Here is a 19,559-nt window from a genome sequence, read left to right on the forward strand (position 1 = left end):
TCAAACTGGGAGTGTAGATGTTTTGGACTAGGGCAAAAGTGGCCTCCTGGCTCGTGTCCCCCACCAAGGCCTCTCTTTCAGGAAAGCCTCAGGGTGGGAGGCTGTGGGCAAGGGGCCATGGAGGGCTTTAGGCTATCTCCGGGGACCAGCTGCTGTCTACCTGCCGAGACTCCGCTCCATCACGTACACCCCTCTGCGCTGCCGCCAGCCTTGTTCTTTCTGCCTTCTCACCCACAGTGTCTTAATTTTATGGGCTTTGTTGCTCAAGATTCTAGGAAGTGTATTTTTGGCTACTTCATCCACACGTGTCTTACTGAGCCCCTCTGGGCCATTTCTGCAAACTGAGGTAGGTAGCACAGGGCCCCTTCCAGCCTTCTGGTCTCCACCTTAAGCCCCCACCCCACAAGCCCCCTTTAATGAGAAAGGGTTTAGATTGAGGAGCCCCAGGAGAGTACGAGGGATTGTCACATGGCACCCTCCCTGGGAACTGGCACATAGAGACATGGACAGAGGGTCAGGGCCGGAGAGAAAGCACAGTAAGGCTAGTACTCAGACTAAGTTCTGTCCCCGGTACCCCATATGGTCCCCCAAGCACTGCCAGGAGTGATTCCTGAGCACACTCAAGTGTGGCTGCCACCCTTTGCCCCACCCCCACCCCCCAAAATACCACAAGAAAAAAGAGGAGGCCAGTTCACATGTGACAGAGGATGTGTTTACTTGGGGGAGGGGGACATTGACAGCCCCAGGCCTCATTCTTACCAAGCCTCAGTAGAAGAACCACTGGCCCCAGTGTGAGAAAGGCCCAGGCCTCACAGTCTCTCAGGAAAGAAGCAGCGTCTCGCCCACCCTCCACACAGAGGGTGCGGGCTCATGGCGCTCCCCTACTGGGTCTTGCAGTCCCCATCACCACTGTGGGCCGTCTTGACTTTCCTCAGCTCCTTCTGCAGCTCCGACTCTGCCAATAGGACCTCCTTGGGCTTCTGGTACTGTGGATGGAGAAAAGACCTAATTCAGTCCTCCTCTCCGTCACCCCATCCATTTTCTTTAAAATGGGGCCTGTCGGATGGATGAGTTTTCTAAGTTCCCATGGCAGGGTGGGTAGAGGTAGGCCTTGGATGAGAATCCCATCCTGTGATTCCCACCTCTCCCCACCACCGATTCAGAAACACCTCCTGCCCCAACACTGAGTGAGATGCCAGTTTCCAACAAGCACTCAGGCCTCAGGGTTGGAGCTGGGATCAGGGAAGAGGAGGCCTCTCCCTGACGCTGCCAGCAGTAGGTCAGGGTGACTCTTACGGAGATGATCAAGGTGCAGTTGGCATGGGCAAAGCTCAGCGAAGAATCGTCCAGGGGTAGCTGGTATCTGTCTAGGTCAGGAATGGAGAACTTCTTGTAGTACCTATGGGGACACCAAGAGGCCATGGAGATACTGAACAGATGGTCCCAAAAGTCAGGCAGCAGGCCCTCTGCCATACCTTCCACACACCCAGGGAAGAAGGGGGGACTCAGCCTGGTGGCCCTGGGAAGAATAGGAGAAAGGCCTTCCGGCCATCCTGGCAATCCAAGGACAGAACTATCAGAATTCCTGATTAGCTCGGGTTAGAGCTTCCTGCATTTCCAGGTCTCCTGAAGACACGTCTACCTGAGGAAGCTTCCTGGAGTATATGCAAGGTAGCTCGGGCAAACTGGGCTATCTTTGCACCCCGAGAAATTGGAAGACACATGCCAACAAGGGTCAGAATGAGGCTGTCTCCTAAACCTGAACCTACAGTTGCCCTTTACGTGGACCTTACACTCAGGGCTGGTACTCTTTCCTCTTTGGGGTCTTTTAAAGCCGTGGTGTCCCTCTGGCCTGTCTATGTGTAAACTCGAGAGAAAAGCATATTTGTATGGAGAAACTTCCCTGCAAGGACAAAGCACACGAATCATCACAGACATTGGATCTCTGCAGCTCTGGACTAATTTGCTGGCCCGGGCCCTCACTCCTGCCTCTCCATACACCACACAGGTCCCTCTCATCTGCAGGTGCCAGTCCAGGGACTGATGATCCCTTTTAAAAGTAACAAAAGCAAAACAACAAAACCAAAATAAAGCCCAGATAGCAACAGCCAGCTCACATTGTGTGTAACTGGACTTTGTTTGGCAGGAAATTTGACCCCTTTGATGGAGAGGAAACCGGCCTTGCCTGGTGTCACAGCCAGTTGTCAGTGGAGTCAGGACTCAAGTTTCTTGCTTCTGGGTTGGGCTCATTATGCCAAAGCAGAGAGAACCTCTCCACCTCCAACAATAAGCCCATTTGGCACTTTCCTTGGCGGAAGGTGGCCTACTCTCTGGCACAGGGGTGCTGCTGCAGACGGGGGACTGGGGACAGAAGTCCCGCTGGCAGCTATGGCACTTGAGGGAGAGGGAGAGGCCTGGAGAGCTTGGGGGCTTTGATAGTTCAGAGGGGCCTGGTCCTGACAACTACCCCAAGTCCACTTCAAAAGTCCTGATGCCCTGAGGTCTGCAGCTCTTCTGCCCAGTCTCCTGGCCCAAGCCCCTCAGTGAAGGGAGCCTCTCCTGCAGATTCCTTCTCCCCCGAGTCAAGGTGCTGGGACCCAGGGCAGGAAAAGAATGTTGACTTAAAGGCTGACAGTTCAAAAGGAGTGGGGGCGGGGGAATCCTAATGGCACCGCAAGGTTGCTTTCTTTTCCAAAGCCCTGCCCCGGGGAAGGGGTGGCCAACTGTCTGCCTGCCAGCGTGGTGGAATGCCCCGCATCCTCTCCTAGCGCAGGCTGAGGGCTCTTCCTGGGGCCCTTGGTCTGGCCAGCAAAGGTGGCAGACACTGATAATAGGGGGAAGTCAAAGGTTAAACAGGAGAGATTAGATGAACACAAAGGCTTCTTCCGAAATGTTAACAATCTTCCCTGCAAAGACAAGAAGCGGACCTGCAGAGGATGAGCCTGTGAAAAGCCTGGTGTGAGCCGTGGGGACAGCTCTTCTGACCACTGAGCTTGAGTGCTGGGCCTTGCGTGAGTGTGTGTGTGAGTGCACAAGTGCGTGCGCACGCGCACACACGAAGTAACAGGGAAGGCACTCTCAGAGGGCCACCAACAAGCCACATTCCCCAAACAGTGGGACTATAATCCCAGGGCTTGGCTGTAGCAAGGAACAGATCAAAGGCAACTGAGGTGTATGGCTAGCCCCCCTGCCGAGGCCCACCACCTTTCCCCAGGCTGGGGGATGGAGGGCAGCAGGCTGGGGGCTCAGCTTTTTTTGAGTCCCTTCTACTGGGCATGGACAACCTCCAGAGGCTCTGGGCTTCTTTGGTCTCTCCACAGGGAGCAACCCAGCCCTGACTATTTCCTAGCATTGGGGTTTGCCCCAGAGGAACTGCCTTTGACTTTGTCACAGTCCCTAGACCAGAAGGGGAACCCTCGGTGTGTGGCTCCAGCAGCCCTAACCCTCCTGGTCATGAGGCCCCCCTGGAGCTTGAGCTGCAGGCTGCACCCCTGCCTGAGGAGGCCCCGCTACAGCGCCAAGTGACTTCTCAGAGCAGGAAACCCCAGGGCTCCCACAAATGTGCCACACCCCCATTCCTGCCCACCTTCTCTCCCAGCCAGAGTGAAGGTGACTATTTTTTTTTTTTTGGCTTTTGGGGTCACACCTGGTAACATTCAGGGGTTTACTCCTGGCAGTGCTTGGGATACCATCCGGGATGCCGGGGCTCAAACCTGGGCTGATTACATGCAAGGCAAACGGCCGACCCGCTATGCTACTGTGCTATTGCTCTGGCCCTGGAAGGTGACATTTAATAATGCTCATTCCAGGCCTGGTGCCCTTACTGAACTCTCCAAGCCACCCTCTGGGGTGGCTATTCCCATTATCCTCTTTCACTGAGGTGGAAACCAAGGCCTCGGGAAGGTTTGATATCTCCCCCAACAGGATGAAGATGCCCTATTACAACTGATAATTCCCCACAGCTGACCCCTCTCACCACCCGCCAGGTTTCCCTGCATCTGGCCCACGAAGGCAGACAGGGATGTTTCCGCATCCAGCCACCTTGCGGGACCCCTGGTGGTCTTCCTTTTGGAATGTGAAAGTGTAGCAAAGAACTTCATGGAAACAGGAGGAGAGGGGAGTGACTGCCAAGCAGCTAGAATAGGCCCCTTTGGGTTTGGTTTGCTTGGTTTGGAGGCCACACCCAGCAGTGCTCAGGGTTTACTTCTGGCTCTGCACTCAGGGATCGCTCTTGGACGCCTTGGGAGACGGCGGGGTGCCAAAGATCAAACCCAGGTCAGCGCACTGTACTGTCACTCTGAAACAGGTCACCTTCGTCCCTTTCTCTCCACCCGTGCCACAATGACAGGGAGCTGGGCCAGGCTCAAGAGGCCTGCCTTGAGAGAGCCTGGAAGAGACTGAAGGGCAGCTGAGACAGTCACATGTGTCCTGCCCCTGACATCTCCAGGGGGTGCCTGCACCCTGCTATACAGGTCAGCCGGAGATCCTCGGGGATCCTCTAAGCCTGCCACTGTGCCGTGGCCGTCAAATTCCCCAGTTGTCAGAGGGCAGATGAGGGAAAAAGCATGCCTCAGAAGGGGCAGGGGGCAGATCTAAACAGTCTTCTCATTCTGGCACCTGGTTCATCCCAAGAACTGTCTCCCTGCACAAACACACTGGGACCAGCTGGTGCCACCCGGGGATCCTGGGAAGCACCTTCCTTCTTTCCCACGTCATCCCGCATGAACACCAGGACTTGCTACACTGCAGTCAACTCTATCAAGAAGTGGCCAAACATATTCTTCAGGCACAAGGCCAGGTACCTCCATGGATTAAAAGGGGGGAAAAAGTCCTTTCATTAGTCACTGCATTCTAGAATATTAGAACCAGGGTCCAAATGGAAGGTCTGAGTGAAGGAAGAAGTTGAGTTAGAGAAACAGCAGGAGCCACAGATGATGGGCAGGGAGGCCGCGCTACCCTTCTGCAAGTTTGCTCACAGGCTGCCCCTGATCTTACATAGCCACTACACTATGCGGAACAAAGCAGGCCCTGTCTCCCTTCAGCTAATGGGATGATCACAATGCAGATTGTAAATACAGCCTGAGACTGTTCAACACTGTTCAAAAGAACAGCCATGACATTCTGTGGATTAAATGTGGTTTAAAGGAAGAGAAGAGACTGGTACTCCGGGTAGAGACGCAGACCACAGGGCAGGGGCCAGAGAGAGCACCGGGGGTTAAGGTGCATGGCTGCATATGGCTGATCTGGGCTGCATCCCCAGTGCCATTCCCCCAGGTCCCATGAGCAACACTTGTGAAGCCTCCCGCACCCCCACCCAAAAAAAAAAAGTAGTAAAACTACTAGGTGCAGGGAAGAGCTGGTTAAGGGTTTCCTGGCTTGGCTCACCTTCCTCCCAGCAGAGGGAGCTGAGGAAGACTGGACAGCCAGGCTGAATCCCATCCCCTCCACCCTACCTGCCTCATTCATCAGTTCAAAAATGTCTTAGGAGTGTGTGATACTGGAGGGGCGGAGGAGCCCCAAAGCTCCTGGCCAACAGCGCCACCTACGGCCAAATCCAGGCAGGAGATGGGCCCCCCAGGATCTGCCTGCAGATGAAATTTTTGGTGAGCTAGCTTGCCTCTCTCCTCTCCCTCCCCAGTAATCACATTTCTGTCTGATATCTGTATTCGACAGTGACCTCTGGGGGACAAAAGGGAGGCCGCAGCCAGCTCTACAAACTGCTGGGCTGCAGATTCAAGTGCTATCAGAAGCACTTTTGTTCCCAGTTTGGACCCAGGGCCTTGGACACGGGGGAATGCTTGCTGAAGCATGGAGTTTGTTTTCCTAAAGGCAATCTCTTTGTTGTCTGAAATTGCTAAATTCCACTTTAGGCACTGACTCCTGTTAATGATGAGAACAATAACGGAAATAAACTGCCTTTTATCTGAGGGCTTCAAAGTGCTTTATAAACGCAAACCCTTATTATTATGACTTTATATTTATAGACAAGACCCACTGCAGGGGCTGCGGCTGCATGTACAGCAATAAGCCTGAAATTAATTCATTCATCTCCACCCCTTCCCCATCCCTTTAACCCTGCCAGAGAGGGGGTGAGGGGTCTTCAGAGGAGAGCGGGACCTGGGCTACACTGAGGGAACCAGGGAGTCACACTGCTGTCCTGTGGACCTAGGGGACCTTGGAGGGGCGGCTGGTACCATGTCGAGAGAGCTGGGTCTCCCCTGACTGCAGTGGGAACCGGAGGGTGCTGGGCACCTCCAGGCTAAGCTCTAGGAGGCATACTGGGATACTGGGTGAATGCACAGCTTGTAACTCCTCAATCTCCCACCTCAGTGCCCCAAATCCATTTTATGAGAGTTGATCCCACACTGGATTCCAGGATTCCTGTTGATCCCAGGGCTCTGCTCTTACGTAGTCAACTAGTGCCCCAAAGCCCAAACGGGAGGCCCACTCGGGAGCATCCCTGCCAGGGTCACATCTCAGCCAAAGCCAGCTCTGTCCTGTCCCCTCCTCACAGTTTAAGTCCTCCAGAGCACGCCACACGGAGAGGAGCAAAGGGCAGCTGAGCCCCCCTTCGAAAACTCTGCAGGAGCCTTTCAAGGCCCCTACCCCTGAGCCCAGGTCACTGCTTTAAAGGCCCCAAGCTGCCACCTCAGAGACGAGCGCTTCCAAGCCTGCTACCTGAGAGCACTCAGTGGCGACAATGGTTCACCGGGGAATGGATCAGCCAGCAGGCCGGGGTCGCAATAACCTTATTCAGAACCATCAAAAAGCCCAGGTAGCAGCCTGGTGATTTCCTAGTTCACTCAGCAAACTTTGGCTCACCCCAGTACGGGCCAGGTCCCACAGACTTGCCCTGCCAGTTCCCCTAGCCTGCTGGAGCTGGTGACGTTATTCAAGCCCCTCCGTGCTTCCTGGTGTTCTAGTGCAGCCTCCCTGGCCCGGGCCACATACTCGCCCCTGCACCCCACCTGCCCCACACACGTAGCTTACTTTTTGTTGGTGGTTCTGACGACAATGCAGCGCTCCTTCTGGTCGACACACAAACTATAGACATCCTTCGGGTAGGGCAGGTTGCGAATCCGCCACTGGAAGCTCATCTTGGTATCCTTGCGCATGAAGATGGGCTACAGGAGGCAAATCCAGCTCCAGGACTGCTCTCGGGAAGCGGATGACTGGGTGGGGGATGGGAGGGCCCACAGAGCTCTACTCTGGGCACATCAAAGATGGCTCGTATCCACGGCACCCCTCTAAGGCTGCCCTGGCGGGGACATTCCAGGCCCTTCATATTCATCCGGGTAAACATTTCCTAGGACTCTGCGTCGAGGGGGGCGCACTGGAGACACCCTGCCCACCCATCAGCCCGCTCCCACCTTCAGCCAGAGTCATAGATGTACTAGGACAAACGTACATTGGCACTGCTCTCCTTGATGAGTTCAGGGCCCAGGCTCCCTGCTCCTGGGGGTGCTGGCTCTCCCACCTCAATCTGCCATTGGCCCAAGGCTCCAAGGGCACTTTTCACGCGCCACTTTCTCACTGGGGAGAAAAGGAATCAGTGAGATTGTGGGCAAGGTGGTGGCTGCGCTCTTCTCAGCAGACCCAGCAGGCAGAGCAGGACCGAAGTGGGAGCTGCAGGTCCTTCTGGGCTCTGTCTAGCTGCATGCAGGCCCCAGCCCGGGCCCATTGGTCCGAAGTGAGACACCCTGTAATGCTCGTGTCCCAGGCTGTCACACGGAATCAGAACAAGCTCTGAAAGGGGGATAAAGAGCCCCAGAAGTGGTTTTAGTAAGGGGAAGATCTGAGGGTCAAAGGGCTGGTAATGGGGGAAATCTGGAGCCCCCAAAGTATAATGGACACCTACTTTTTCCTACTAAGCACGTACAAAGGAAAAATAAAGAGGGTGAAAGCTGATAAGCAGATCTGCCTCATTCAAATAATGAAATCACTCATTCAGGGATGCCTGGCTTAAAATAGCAGCACCAAAGTTGCTTATACACATTTTGGGCACACGTCATATATGAAATGCACTCTTTACAGAAAAGCAAATGGGAATTTTATAACGTGGAGCCATCACATAGCCATTTCTGTTTATCTTGCTTTGAAGTCCCAATATTTGCACCAATGCACCAAACTTGTTCAAGTAAGGTGCGCACAGTATGGAAACAGTGCAGGTGCCTCTAATGGCCACTCCCTGGCTGCCCCCGGTGGCGTTTCTGGAACGCTGTCTCACAGCAGACCATCCTGGACAGGTCCTCCCCCTGAGCTGTGGCCTTGTTCCTCTACACTGCTACACTGGGGTGTCTTTCCATCTGGGGAGACCGGCAGCCTTCTTGATGCTGGGGAGCCAAGCTAAGCAACAGTCAAAGAGCCTGGGGGTGGCTGCAGTTTCTGGGTGCGCTACCTCAGGACAGGGGCGGGCAGGGCCCACGAGCCCCTCAGAGCAGCAGGGCAAACTGAGCGCCGGGTGGCTCTGACTCAGGCATGCTAGGTGAGCACGGAAGTGCGCTGTAAAATGAGAATCTCCCCAAATATGCGCTTTTCTAAGGTCTGCTGCACTCTGCAGTGTGATTTTATTACGTCTTAGGGCAAACATGCTCCCTAGAAACACATTTGCAAGTTTGTAATGAAAATTAATAAGGAAGAGTAAAACTTGGAAATATGCTTTCGAGGCAACTTTCTTTTCCCCCAACAAATACCTGTACTCACTGAAGTGATCGGACTGTGACTGGGAGACTATCCAAATCCAGTCATGCGACACCCTGCTTACCTGGAAGCCAGCCTGCTGGGGCCCTCTGTCACAGTCACAAATTCAGAAGTGACAAAGGCCTCCAAGCACTGGCGTATTGTGGCCAGAGCGTGCACCTCACTGGGTATCGGAGGAAAGGTGGCGATGTGCAGGGGAAGTAGGAAATGAATTCTCCCTGCGCTGACAGCAGCAAGAAAGGCCTGCGCCCATCAGAGGGCACGTCCCTGCTCTAGAGCCCATGGACACACAGAGACGAGGACACAGCCCTGTGGACACAGCCTCCGGCTGTCTAACACAACATTGGGCCCTGCCTGTAGGAAGAATCGAAAGTCCTGCCTGAATTTTGATGTGAGATGGAGCGTTTCTTCCCAGCTTGTCCACTTTCCATGCTCCCCGTGCTTCAGGGTTCGGAAGATGAACAATGACGAGCTGGGGGCAGGAACATTAGCACAGCAGCTGAGGTGCTTGCCGTGCACTCAGGTTCCATCCCCGGCACCCCATATAGTCCCTGGAGCCCTCCAGGAGTGATTCCTGAGCACTGCCAGGCATGCCACACCGCCACCCCAAACCCGCCAAAAAACCCGACAGCTCAGAAAGAGGAAAAACTAACTTGCAAATGCCACAGCTAAATTTCAGATCTCCTAACTCCCAAGACCAAAATTTTATTTTAAAAAAGATTAAATTATATTCTATTACTGTTCAGTAAGCATATATTTTAAAAGGGTTCTTTCTGCATGTGATTCCTTTTTTTCCTCTTGGGTTTTAGTCTTAAAAAAAAAAAAAAAAACTGATCAAACATGAGATGAATGAGGATCCCCTCCTGGAGGGCCAGGATTAGTGAGGTGCTTAGAGGCCTGGCCGAGCCATCTTACCCGAGGACAACATCCCCACCTGAGTTTCCCGTCCACTCCTTTGCTGCTGCTGGACTCGGTTCTGCACGTGTCCTTCCATAGACTCCCGCAGAAGGTAGAGAGGTCCCTTACCACTGACCTTCTAGCCTCTCAGAACAGGGACTTGATCTCCTTGGCTGTCCCACCTTTCTGCATCGTAACCCCCTGAGGAATTACATGCTTTGTTAGCAGGAAGATGAAGTTCTCCGTATTCATCCCCTTCTGAGCTAAGACCCAACCAATGATGGTAGCAAGTCCTTGATTATGTTTGCCCTGTGGGTGGGCATGAGTGTGCACGTGCTAATACACATGCTGGCTTATCCTTCTTGTCCTGGCTTTGTTCCCTGAACTCAAGGACAAGCTCCTGCGGCAAGTGAAGATTGTTCTACCTGCTGTCACTCTGATTTGATTATATGTTAAACCCAAACTGGCACACTCGCGGCTGCTCCCTAGGATGCTGGCCTGTCTGCTGGCTGAGCGAGGCCAGTCCTGAGAAGCGCGGCCTAGGAGGACTCGGAGCAGTGGCTGCGGGGGATGGCTGCTCCCTGGGCCTGGGGCCGTGCTTGGGGGCTTCTAAGTCAGCAGGGAGCGGGCTGCAGCCCCAGACTGCTGAAAGGAGGCCCCTCTTTCAGGTGGGCTGGAGAGTGGAGCTCCTCAAGGCCTTTCCCCAAAGCTCTGAGCCTGGCACATTTCCAACGTGGCTAATTACATTCCCCTTTCCTAAATCCTCCCTGCAGCTCAGACTGGATGCAGGATTCTTCTTTTTCTGCCCTAAAACACCGCAACATGGCTCTGTGGCTATTAAACAGCTGCCCCAGCCCATCCCTGAGGAGGCTGAAGGGAATCGAGTGGGTCATTTGTAAAGCGGGTGAAGTGCTGGGGGATGAAAGTGCTCCGGAGCCTCCAGTGAAGCCGGCGGTGTAGGCTGGCGGTCAAATACCAAAGCAGATTAGGCCAGTAATCCGAATGTAATCGTGGGGGGATGGCTGCCCTTCAGCCTCTGCCCCCCTGGACATACTGTGTTCTTCTGGGGCTGGTTTGATGTTCCGATCATTGTTCTGGGGCCCTTCGATGCACCCACCCCCCATGAATACATACAGCCTTCATTGTGGGGGGCGGGGATGAATAGCACCGAGAGGGCAGGGAAAAATGACACCACCATGCCTATTAACTCTGACTGGCGGAGCTCTGCCCTCCGCAGACGCACCCCAGTGAGTCTTCCTCAGTGAATTTCGGCCTGAGTTTTTCTAACAGAAAACCAGTCTGGCCACGATCACATTTGTATAGTCATCTGAGAAACAATTCCCACCAAATGCTACAAAAACCCTGCCTGTATTTTACTTCATAGGGAAGCACCAGCAAAAGTCAGCTCCGGCCCTGCCACTGTACTTAAAAAAATTAATAATGAGGAATGTGTTGCAAGGGCAGCTGGTAAGGGAGAGGTTGGTAGCCAGAGACGGGTAGGAAAAGAGCAGCTATACAAAGGGCGCAGACAGAGAGTTCAAAGAGCCGAGCACACGCTCTGCATGCAGGACGCCAGGTCCCACCCCCAGCACCACGGCCCCCTGAGCACTGCCAGGATGACTCCCAGGCAATGTACTTGGAGTGGTCCCTAAGCGCCACCAGATGTGCTTTCAAAACAAAGGCATCAAGGAGGCAGAAATTCTGCACATTTCTGTCCGGCTCCCACCAGTCTGACCTGGGTTCCTAAGCAACACTTAGGTAAAAGGGGAAAAAAAGGGAGGTCAACTATTCTCAACTCCGAGTGGTATGCTGTGGTCGGACTCAAATCCTAGCTCAGAAACTGGCCAGAGGTCTGATTCTGTGCAAGAGGCTTAACAACTCTTGAAGCTTCTGAATTTTTTTTTTTTAATCTGTACAATGGGGCAATAGTACCAGCCTCAGAGGGCTGTAAATGAGGATAATTCAATGACATGATTCACCTCTGTACTTAGCATTCTGCCCACTAAGATGTATTGCATTCAGATCATTACCAGGTAAACTTTCGCCAACTGTATTCTCCTCTGAACCTCCATTTCTGCTCAAAAGAGAAAGGAGTTAGTGGGCTCTGTCTATTCCCCACCAGCCAAGAGGAACAGTTGGGGGGAAGAAGGGTAGAGAGATAGTACGGCCAGTAAGGCACTTGCCTTGCACACCAGGGTTCAATCCCCGGCACCCCACAACCTCAGGGATCAACGCACAGTGATCTCTGAGCATAGCCAGGTATGGCCCCAAACCATAAACCAAAAAATAAAAAATAGAGGAAAGATGGCAGGTTAATGTGGGATTAACAAATGAAGGAACCTGGACTTGTTTTTCATTTTAATTTCAGGTTCAAGCACAACTAAGTGGCATGGGCTTTTATTTGTTTGTTGTTTTCATAACCACAGCGGCTATCGCCGTGTTATTTGCTCTGTGTAGAGGGGAGAGGTGGCGCTGGGGCCGGGGGAGAGGAGCTGCAGCTAGTCTGGCCTGGTGATGGTAGTGGTTAGCCCACGTGACCTTGGCTTTCATAAGCTCGCCCCAGTTAGGCATTCCAGGGCTGTCACCCCCTGGGAGCGCTATAAATTACAATGCATTGTGAGGATATTACTACTGTATTGGTTTCCACCAAATCAGTGTCATATGCTAAACACATCAAGATTTTTAATAGCACCAGACTAAACCAATTGGGACTGGAGCCCAAGCAGCTCATAATAAGGAGGGATCAACACTTCTCTCTGCGACAGAACATGCGCAGGACACACGTTTTAAGACTGGAGACTAAGAGAATGCAAACCAGTGTAATCCGTGTTGTCGGTTCGAGACATTTATGAGCTGTCAGAAAAGGGGAAAAAGAAATTCCCTGGCCAATACTACCTGTCGATCAGGTCCAGGAAGAAATTAAAGTCAAGAATAATGACAAGAAAATAACCCAGCCCATGATTCCATCATAGGTCTTAGTATTTCAGGTAGAACTTAATAAAGAGACCAACTCCCACTGCTGACAGCCTTAGGCTCTGGGTCAGGCACCAGCCCCCAAGCTCTGGGAAGGTGGTTAATGTTAATGTGAGGACTTGGGAATGGAGAACGGACGAATCAAATAATTCACGGACATCTGAGCTGCAGGCCCAATGCATGAGCCAATTCTGCGAGAGAAAGAGCTGGAGGAATGGGAAAGAGAAAGTCCCCATTTCTCCGGGCTGCGACTCCGGCATCCCGACATGTCCAGGCTGAGTAGAGTCAGCCCCGGGGACCGGAAGCAGCTCTGAGCTTTGTTCCTGGAGTAGCTACAAAAACCCCAACAAAGAGCAAGGGAAAAAACCTGCAGGGAAAGCGCCCCCCCTTGCCAGTGCTCCCCCAGGGAGATCCACTCCCAGTTCCACCTCTGGCAGCGAGTCTCCCACCAGCCCCTCTCCCCTCCCTCCCCCTCGGAAGCACTCACTCCTGCAAAGTCCAGGCTGTATGTTGGGGGGGTGGGGGGTGGGGGAAACAGGGCTGGGGGCGGGCTGGTCAAATGGACTCACTTCACTTCTAATGTCCAGACCCAATTCCACACGGACCTCACCTGGAGCCCTCTGTACCCAAGCGTCTACACTGGGTGCTAGGCTTAGGGGGTGGGCTAGCGGTGTTCCCCTGTTCTCAGGTCACCTCAGGAATCTGGAAGGGTCAGCAGGGAGCCCTGTCACTTACCCAGCAGTTCACCGGTTTTCTCGTCATACTCTTCGGCCATCTCCTTCCCGTCCGGAAACAGGTAGTGCACCTTCCTTCTGCCTGTGTAAAGCAGAGGCCTCCCCTCAGAGTCCCCCTACCGGCCAGGGCGACAAATCAAGTACAAGGACACCACATGGCCCCCCCAACCCCTGCCAGGTGTGACCCTGGTGCACCCGCACCCCACTGCAGTGCCAGGCCAAGCACTGATCCTTCCAGGCCTACACTGCGGGGCCGAGCATTGCTGAGAGTGGCCCCCCGACCCTCGCCTCGCCCTGACCCCACCCCACCAGCACCACTGAGGTCACCCCTACGTCTATGTTGGAAGTCTCTTGCCTGCACCTTGCAGATCAAGAGCCTCAGACCTCCTGAGAGCCCCTCCAGCCCCACCGTGACACCCTCCCCCGCCACACACATGGGCTCAGAGCCTTGTGAAACAGGAAGCAGGTTTCCTTGGTTAGCAACAGAGCCAGACTTTTCCACACCCGTCAGAGGGCAGCTCAAATGTCACTTCCACTAGGAAGTCCTCCTTGACTATGACCCCCAGCTACCTTGGCAGAATTGATCACTTCCTGTGTGTGTCCCTCCCGCAACCCCCTCCTGGTGTGCTTTTGTTCAGGATTGATAACCTTTGAATACCTTTTGAAGCACGTCAGACCCTAAAGCCAAGCCTCTGTGCTCAGGCTACGACATAGGTCCCTTGACATTACCTCCTCTCTCTCCGCTGTCTGTCCTGCCACAGATCCACTCCCACACCAGGACCCCGGGGTTTCTTCCCAGCCTTTACCTGGGTATGTCTTCACACCTATTTATACGCGTATTACCTGTCTCTTCTATTATGCCCCCTGCCCAGAGTCTCCTTAACACCAAGCACATTACCCGGCATATTAAGAGCTAAATAGTGATTGAGGGTCTGAGAGTATAGCAGGTAAGGCACCTGTCTTGCATGCAGCTGATCCAGGTTTGATCCCCATGGAATCTCATGAGCACTGCCAGGAATAATGCCTGTGCACAGAACCAGAAGTCTGCAAGGAGTACCCCAACCCCCCCAAAAAAAACCCCTAAAATAAATACTGATTGAAAGAATGAATGAACGAACCATGATTTATCAACACAAGAACACAAGGGAGTCTCCTAGCCCAGCTTCTCTACCTATGTAAGCTAATCATAAGCATTTTCTTCAAAGTGCCTCGGAAGGGGGGCTGGAGTGATAGCACAGCGGGTAGGGCGTTTGCCTTGCACGCGGCCGACCTGGGTTCGATTCCCAGCATCCCATATAGTCCCCGAGCACCACCAGGGGTAACTCCTGAGTGCAGAGCCAGGAGTGATTCCTGTGTATCGCCGGGTGTGACCCAAAAAGCAAAAAAAGAAAAAAGTGCCTCGGAAGGCAGAGAAGCACTTGTATGCATGTATGAGGCCCAGACTTGAGTCCTGCACCTGGGGGAGAGGTGGGAAAGTCACAAGACCCCTTAACAGCCATGGGTGCCTCTAACTAAAACTTACAAGTCTTTCTTCAATGCACTCTTGCAGGCCAGTTGCCTGGAGTCATTCCTAATTTGCATTCTGGGGACTCTCTCCCCATAATCTGCAGGGCCTCTGAGCAGGTCCCATCCTTAAACATCTGCACGACTCTAGAGCCAGGACGGGTTTCTTGTCAGAAGTGAGGACTGTGCAGGTCCTGAGCAGCTGCATGTCTGTACTGCCCTCAACTCCTGGGCAAACAGCCTTGACTTCGGGTGGCAAGCACTGCTCACTACTGGCCAGGCACTTCACAGGGCTTACGCACTGAACTCTCGTGATAACCCAACAGAACTGCATCCCCTGTACTTCGTATATGAGGACACTCGAGGCTTAAAGGGCTTAAAGGTCATGCAACTTGGATCTGAGAGAGAGAGAAAGTAGAGGTTAAAGTGCTTGTCTTGCACACAGCCAGCCCAGGTTCAATCCCCATCACCCCATATGGTCCCGAGCTCACCAAGAATGATCCTAGAGGGGTTGGAGCCATAGTACAGCGTGTAGGGCGTTTGCCTTGTACACAGTCGACCCGGGTTCGATTCCTAGCATCCCATATGGTCCCCTGAGCACCTCCAGGAGTGATTCCTGAGTGCAGAGCCAGGAGTCAGCCCTGAGCATTGCTGGGTGTGACCCAAAAAGAAAAAAAAAAAAATCCTAGAACAGAACCAGAAATAAGCCCTAAGCACCGGTCCTTTAAAAACCAAACAAACAAAAAAGAATATCCTACCTCACCCAAAGACTGCAATGTTCTTATAGTAGGCATTTTTGGAAAACATATACTTAACACATATATTAAGTGGATATAAACATTCAAAGATTTTGGCAAAAGAAAATATCTAAAGTGTGGGCACACAGAAAAAAATACGTAATGAAAATGTAAATTATCATCATCTCTAGTGATAGAATTAAGTGAGATTTGATCATTTTTCTTCACTATTTTAGGCCATACCTGGCAGTGCTCAGGGCTTACTCCTGCTACGTGCCCGTGGTGCTTGGGAGTCTCGAGGTGAACCTGGGGATGGAACCTTCTGCATGCAAGGCAACCTTCTGCATGCAAGGTCCAACTTTATTATCTTTCATATTTCCACAAGAAACATCAATAGTTTTAGAAACACATTAGATTCAACAGTGGGAGAACACCTCCACGCAATTGAGTTAATGGTAGGGAGGCTATTGAAAGGAGGGGCATCGGGTCCTTAGCGGAGTGGAGTGGCCGCACTGGTGATGGGGGTAGCGTTGGAATCATGTGTGTGGGGAAACCATCATTAACAGGATCACAGAAATTCAATCCATTAAAAAAAAGTTACAAAAATAAAAATATGCTGGGTTTGGGTCGGAGCGATAGTACAGCAAATAGGGCATTTGCCTTGCACACGGCTGACCGATTCAATCCTGGGCATCCCATATGCTCCCTGGAGCAACACTAGGAAGAATTTCTGAGCACAGAGCCAGGAGAAACCTCTGAGCATCACCAGATATGACCCAAAAAACAAAACACACCCTCCAAAAAAAATGCTGGTTCATATTACCAACGGCAGTGATTCGGGGATGGAGGTAAGACCCGCCACCAGCCCTAGTTCACACAGCAGGCTTCATCTATAGACGGCTGGACAAAGCACCACCAAGGGCTTCACAGACTGTGGGGATTTTTCTTTTCAGTTTGTTTTGGACCCACACCTGGTGGTCACTCCTGGTTGGCTAAGGTGATATGGGATGATGGGAATCCAGCCCAAGTCAGACATATGCCAGACAAGTGCCCAACCTGCTGTGCTATCTCTCCAGCCGAGTAAAATTATTTTGTTATGCTATTAACGAACTCCTAGCTAAGGAAATATCTGCCTAAATGCTGATCTGTGAGCAAATGTGGTGAAAGCAGGGACTCCAACACATCTGCAGCCCGCACTCACAGCAGTGCCATGCAACAGCGGGAACTGCAGAAGCGGCCTGTGCCCACAGCTGGGTGAAAGAACAGCGTGCAGGGCTAGAGCGATAGCACAGCGGGTAGGGCGTTTGCCTTGCACGCAGCCGACCCAGGTTCAATTCCCAGTATCCCATATGGTCCCCCAAGCACCGCCAGGAGTGATTCCTGAGTACAGAGCCAGGAGTAACCCCTGTGCATCGCCAGGTGTGACCTCCCCTCAAAAAAAAAAAAAAAAAAAGAACAGAGCATGTTTTGGATATTGGACTATTATTAAGCTTTTAAAAAGGAAACTGTAATGCCAGGGATATAATTCAGCAGTAGAATATTTACCTTGCATGTGTAAAGCCCTGGTTCAATTCTTGGCACTGCAAAAATAACTAATGAATGCTGTCACCCTGTCACCTGTGCCAACATGAATGAAACTTGAAGGCACCGTGCTCAGTGAGATGGTGGCCACAAAAGGACAAATACTGACCACTTCCATGAAGATTCTAGACTAACAGGATTCACAAAGTCTAAGAGAAGGATGGCAGGTAGGATCTAGGGCAGATGGGGATCAGTATTTCCTGGGCATCCTTGCAGCTAAGAAACGTGAAGGGTCTGGAACTGGATGGTGGTGGCACAACAATGCTCAGGTACACTATGCTACAGAACAGAACCCCAGTGATCAAGTCCATGTGGTTCACGTTAGATAATAAAATAAAAACCAAACAGACTTATTCTGATAGGGGCTGGAGCAATAGCACAGCAGGTAGGGCATTTGCCTTGCACAAGCCTGACCCGAGTTCGATTCCCAGCATCCCATATGGTCCCCTGAGCACCACCAGGAGTAATTCCTGAGTGCATGAGCCAGGAGTAACCCCTGTGTATCACTGGGTGTGACCCAAAAAGCAAAAAACAAACAAACAAAAAGAAAAAGACTTATTCTGATAGTCATTCTATAATGCACAGAAGCAGTGTACCCCTGAAACTCAATGTCCCATGTCAGTCACACTTCAATAAATGAAAACAGGGCCAGGAATGTAAGTCTAGGTTCAAGTCCCAGGACCATACTATAACAACAATAACAACAACAATCACACACACACCCCCTATGAAGTTACACACACACACACCACACGCCGCCCGCCCCCCCCCCCCCCATGAAGTTATGTCCAGACTCTTTTCTTGGTTTTGGAACACAACAGGAGGTGCTCCTGGATCACTCCTGGTGATGTTCAGGGGACCATACATGATGCAGGGGACTAAACCATATGCAAGGCAAGTCCTTTAATCCTTGTATGATCCCAGTGTCCAGACTCTTTAAGTTGGCATGGAGATCTATGGTAACAGTCACAGGCCAGGCTGTGACTGGATAACTGCTAAATGTTTCCATTCCCCTAATGTTACTTTGGCTCCTCCAACCTTTACCCACAGACACCCATGAGCTCGCTATGCCTTCTTCTCACTTACTGAGCACCTAATCACCCTTTAGGTGCTATTTATGAGATACAACAATGTATCTCATAAATATCACTTTGGGGTCTTTCCCCAAGAGATGACCATTTCCGGCTTCCCGTGCTGGAAATAAAGAGTGCTTTGGAGAAGATTCCAGCCCCTACCATTATGTATTTACATGTCTTTTTCCTCTCTCAGAGAACTCCTGGGGCAACATGTGGTTTTCTGTCTACTCCAGTACAGAATTGACTCATAGTTCAAGGTGTTAAGGTCAAAATGAGCAAACAAGCTGCTGATTTTAATTCTGATTTCCATCCTACCCTGACTGGCCGCTGCCTGTGGATGAGTTCCACCTGGTACTCTGAAGGGTACAGGAATCAGGCGTAAACGGGTGGGAGCAGGGACCCACCCTCATGATCTTAGAGTGCAGAGCTCAGGGTTCCATACTCCAGTGCATACCACTTCCAGGAGCGGGGGGAACCTCACTGTCTCTCCTGAACGCTCGGGGAACACGTACTCACAAGTGCTCGGCGGGTCTGGCACTTACTCGCCTTGCACGCGGCCAACCCGAGCTCCATCCCGGGCATCCCATATGGTCCCCTGAGCACCAGGCAGGAGTGATCTCTAAGCACAGAGCCACAACAAAGCACTGGCACAGCCGGTGTGGCCCCCCAAAAAACAAACACCAAAACACAACGTTCGTGTTCGAGTTGAGGAGGACCTACAGCCCGTCCAGACCGTGGTAGAGATGAGGAAAGTGAGGTCCCAGTGAGCGAAGATGCGGAGGTCAGTGGGGCTGGAGGGCTCGGGAGCAGAGCCCCGGCCCCAGTGCATGGGATCCAGCTGCACCACGGGCTGGCTGGGGCGCCGGGAGTCCCCGGAAACTGTGATTTCGGAAACCGAGGGGATTAAAGCCGCGCACGATGGCAGTGAGGAGCAAATGACACAGTGAATGCGAAACGAATGATTCATTAGTAACCTAAGGCGGCGGTGCGAAAGAAACCCGCGGGGGGTGGTGGGGAGGTGTCCAGAGACTCGTACTCCAGCCACGTCCTCTCTTTGGGCCTCAATTTCCTCATCTGCAAACGCAGAACCTGGCCCAGGGGGCGGTCACGACTCCGCCAGCTCTGCTGTCCCAGGCCCCGCGGCCACTCTCGGGGCGGCCAGCGCGGGGGCCACACGCCGGGGGGTGCAGGGGAAGGACGAGGAGTTACCGTCCTGCAGCAGCGCCGTCTTCTCGGCCGCCCGCAGACTCTCCAGCCAGCCCGTCACCGCCATCTTCCCTCGGCTCCGCGGCGCGGCCGGCCGCTGCCATGGCAACCGCTCGACCAAGGGTCACTTCCGGATGACCCGGAAGGTGTTC

At 52.6% G+C, this 19,559-nt stretch overlaps 1 protein-coding gene across 1 annotated transcript; it reads right to left on the minus strand.

The window, feature by feature from the left end:
* Nucleotides 1–690: 690 nt before the first annotated feature.
* On the minus strand, nucleotides 691–19,559 carry DPCD (deleted in primary ciliary dyskinesia homolog (mouse)). Its single transcript, XM_004616339.2, has 6 exons — nucleotides 19,411–19,559; nucleotides 13,306–13,386; nucleotides 7,409–7,533; nucleotides 6,991–7,124; nucleotides 1,297–1,399; nucleotides 691–986 (listed from the first exon to the last, which is right to left on the minus strand). Exons 1-6 carry the CDS (start codon nucleotides 19,472–19,474, stop codon nucleotides 882–884), a joined length of 612 nt encoding a protein of 203 aa, XP_004616396.1. The 5' UTR covers nucleotides 19,475–19,559; the 3' UTR covers nucleotides 691–881.

This window comes from Sorex araneus, chromosome 11 (genome assembly GCF_027595985.1).
Source record: "Sorex araneus isolate mSorAra2 chromosome 11, mSorAra2.pri, whole genome shotgun sequence".
In the NCBI taxonomy this organism is placed as follows: Eukaryota; Metazoa; Chordata; class Mammalia; order Eulipotyphla; family Soricidae; genus Sorex; species Sorex araneus.

Excerpts from the sequence above, each read along its gene's own strand:
- DPCD (XM_004616339.2), bottom strand. The coding sequence starts at position 19,474 with ATGGCGGTGACGGGCTGGCTGGAGAGTCTGCGGGCGGCCGAGAAGACG. Across the intron at positions 1,400-6,990 it reads GTCAGAACCACCAACAAAAA|GTACTACAAGAAGTTCTCCA; the intron begins GTAAGCTACGTG and ends GTGTCCCCATAG. Across the intron at positions 987-1,296 it reads ACTGCACCTTGATCATCTCC|TACCAGAAGCCCAAGGAGGT; the intron begins GTAAGAGTCACC and ends CTCCATCCACAG.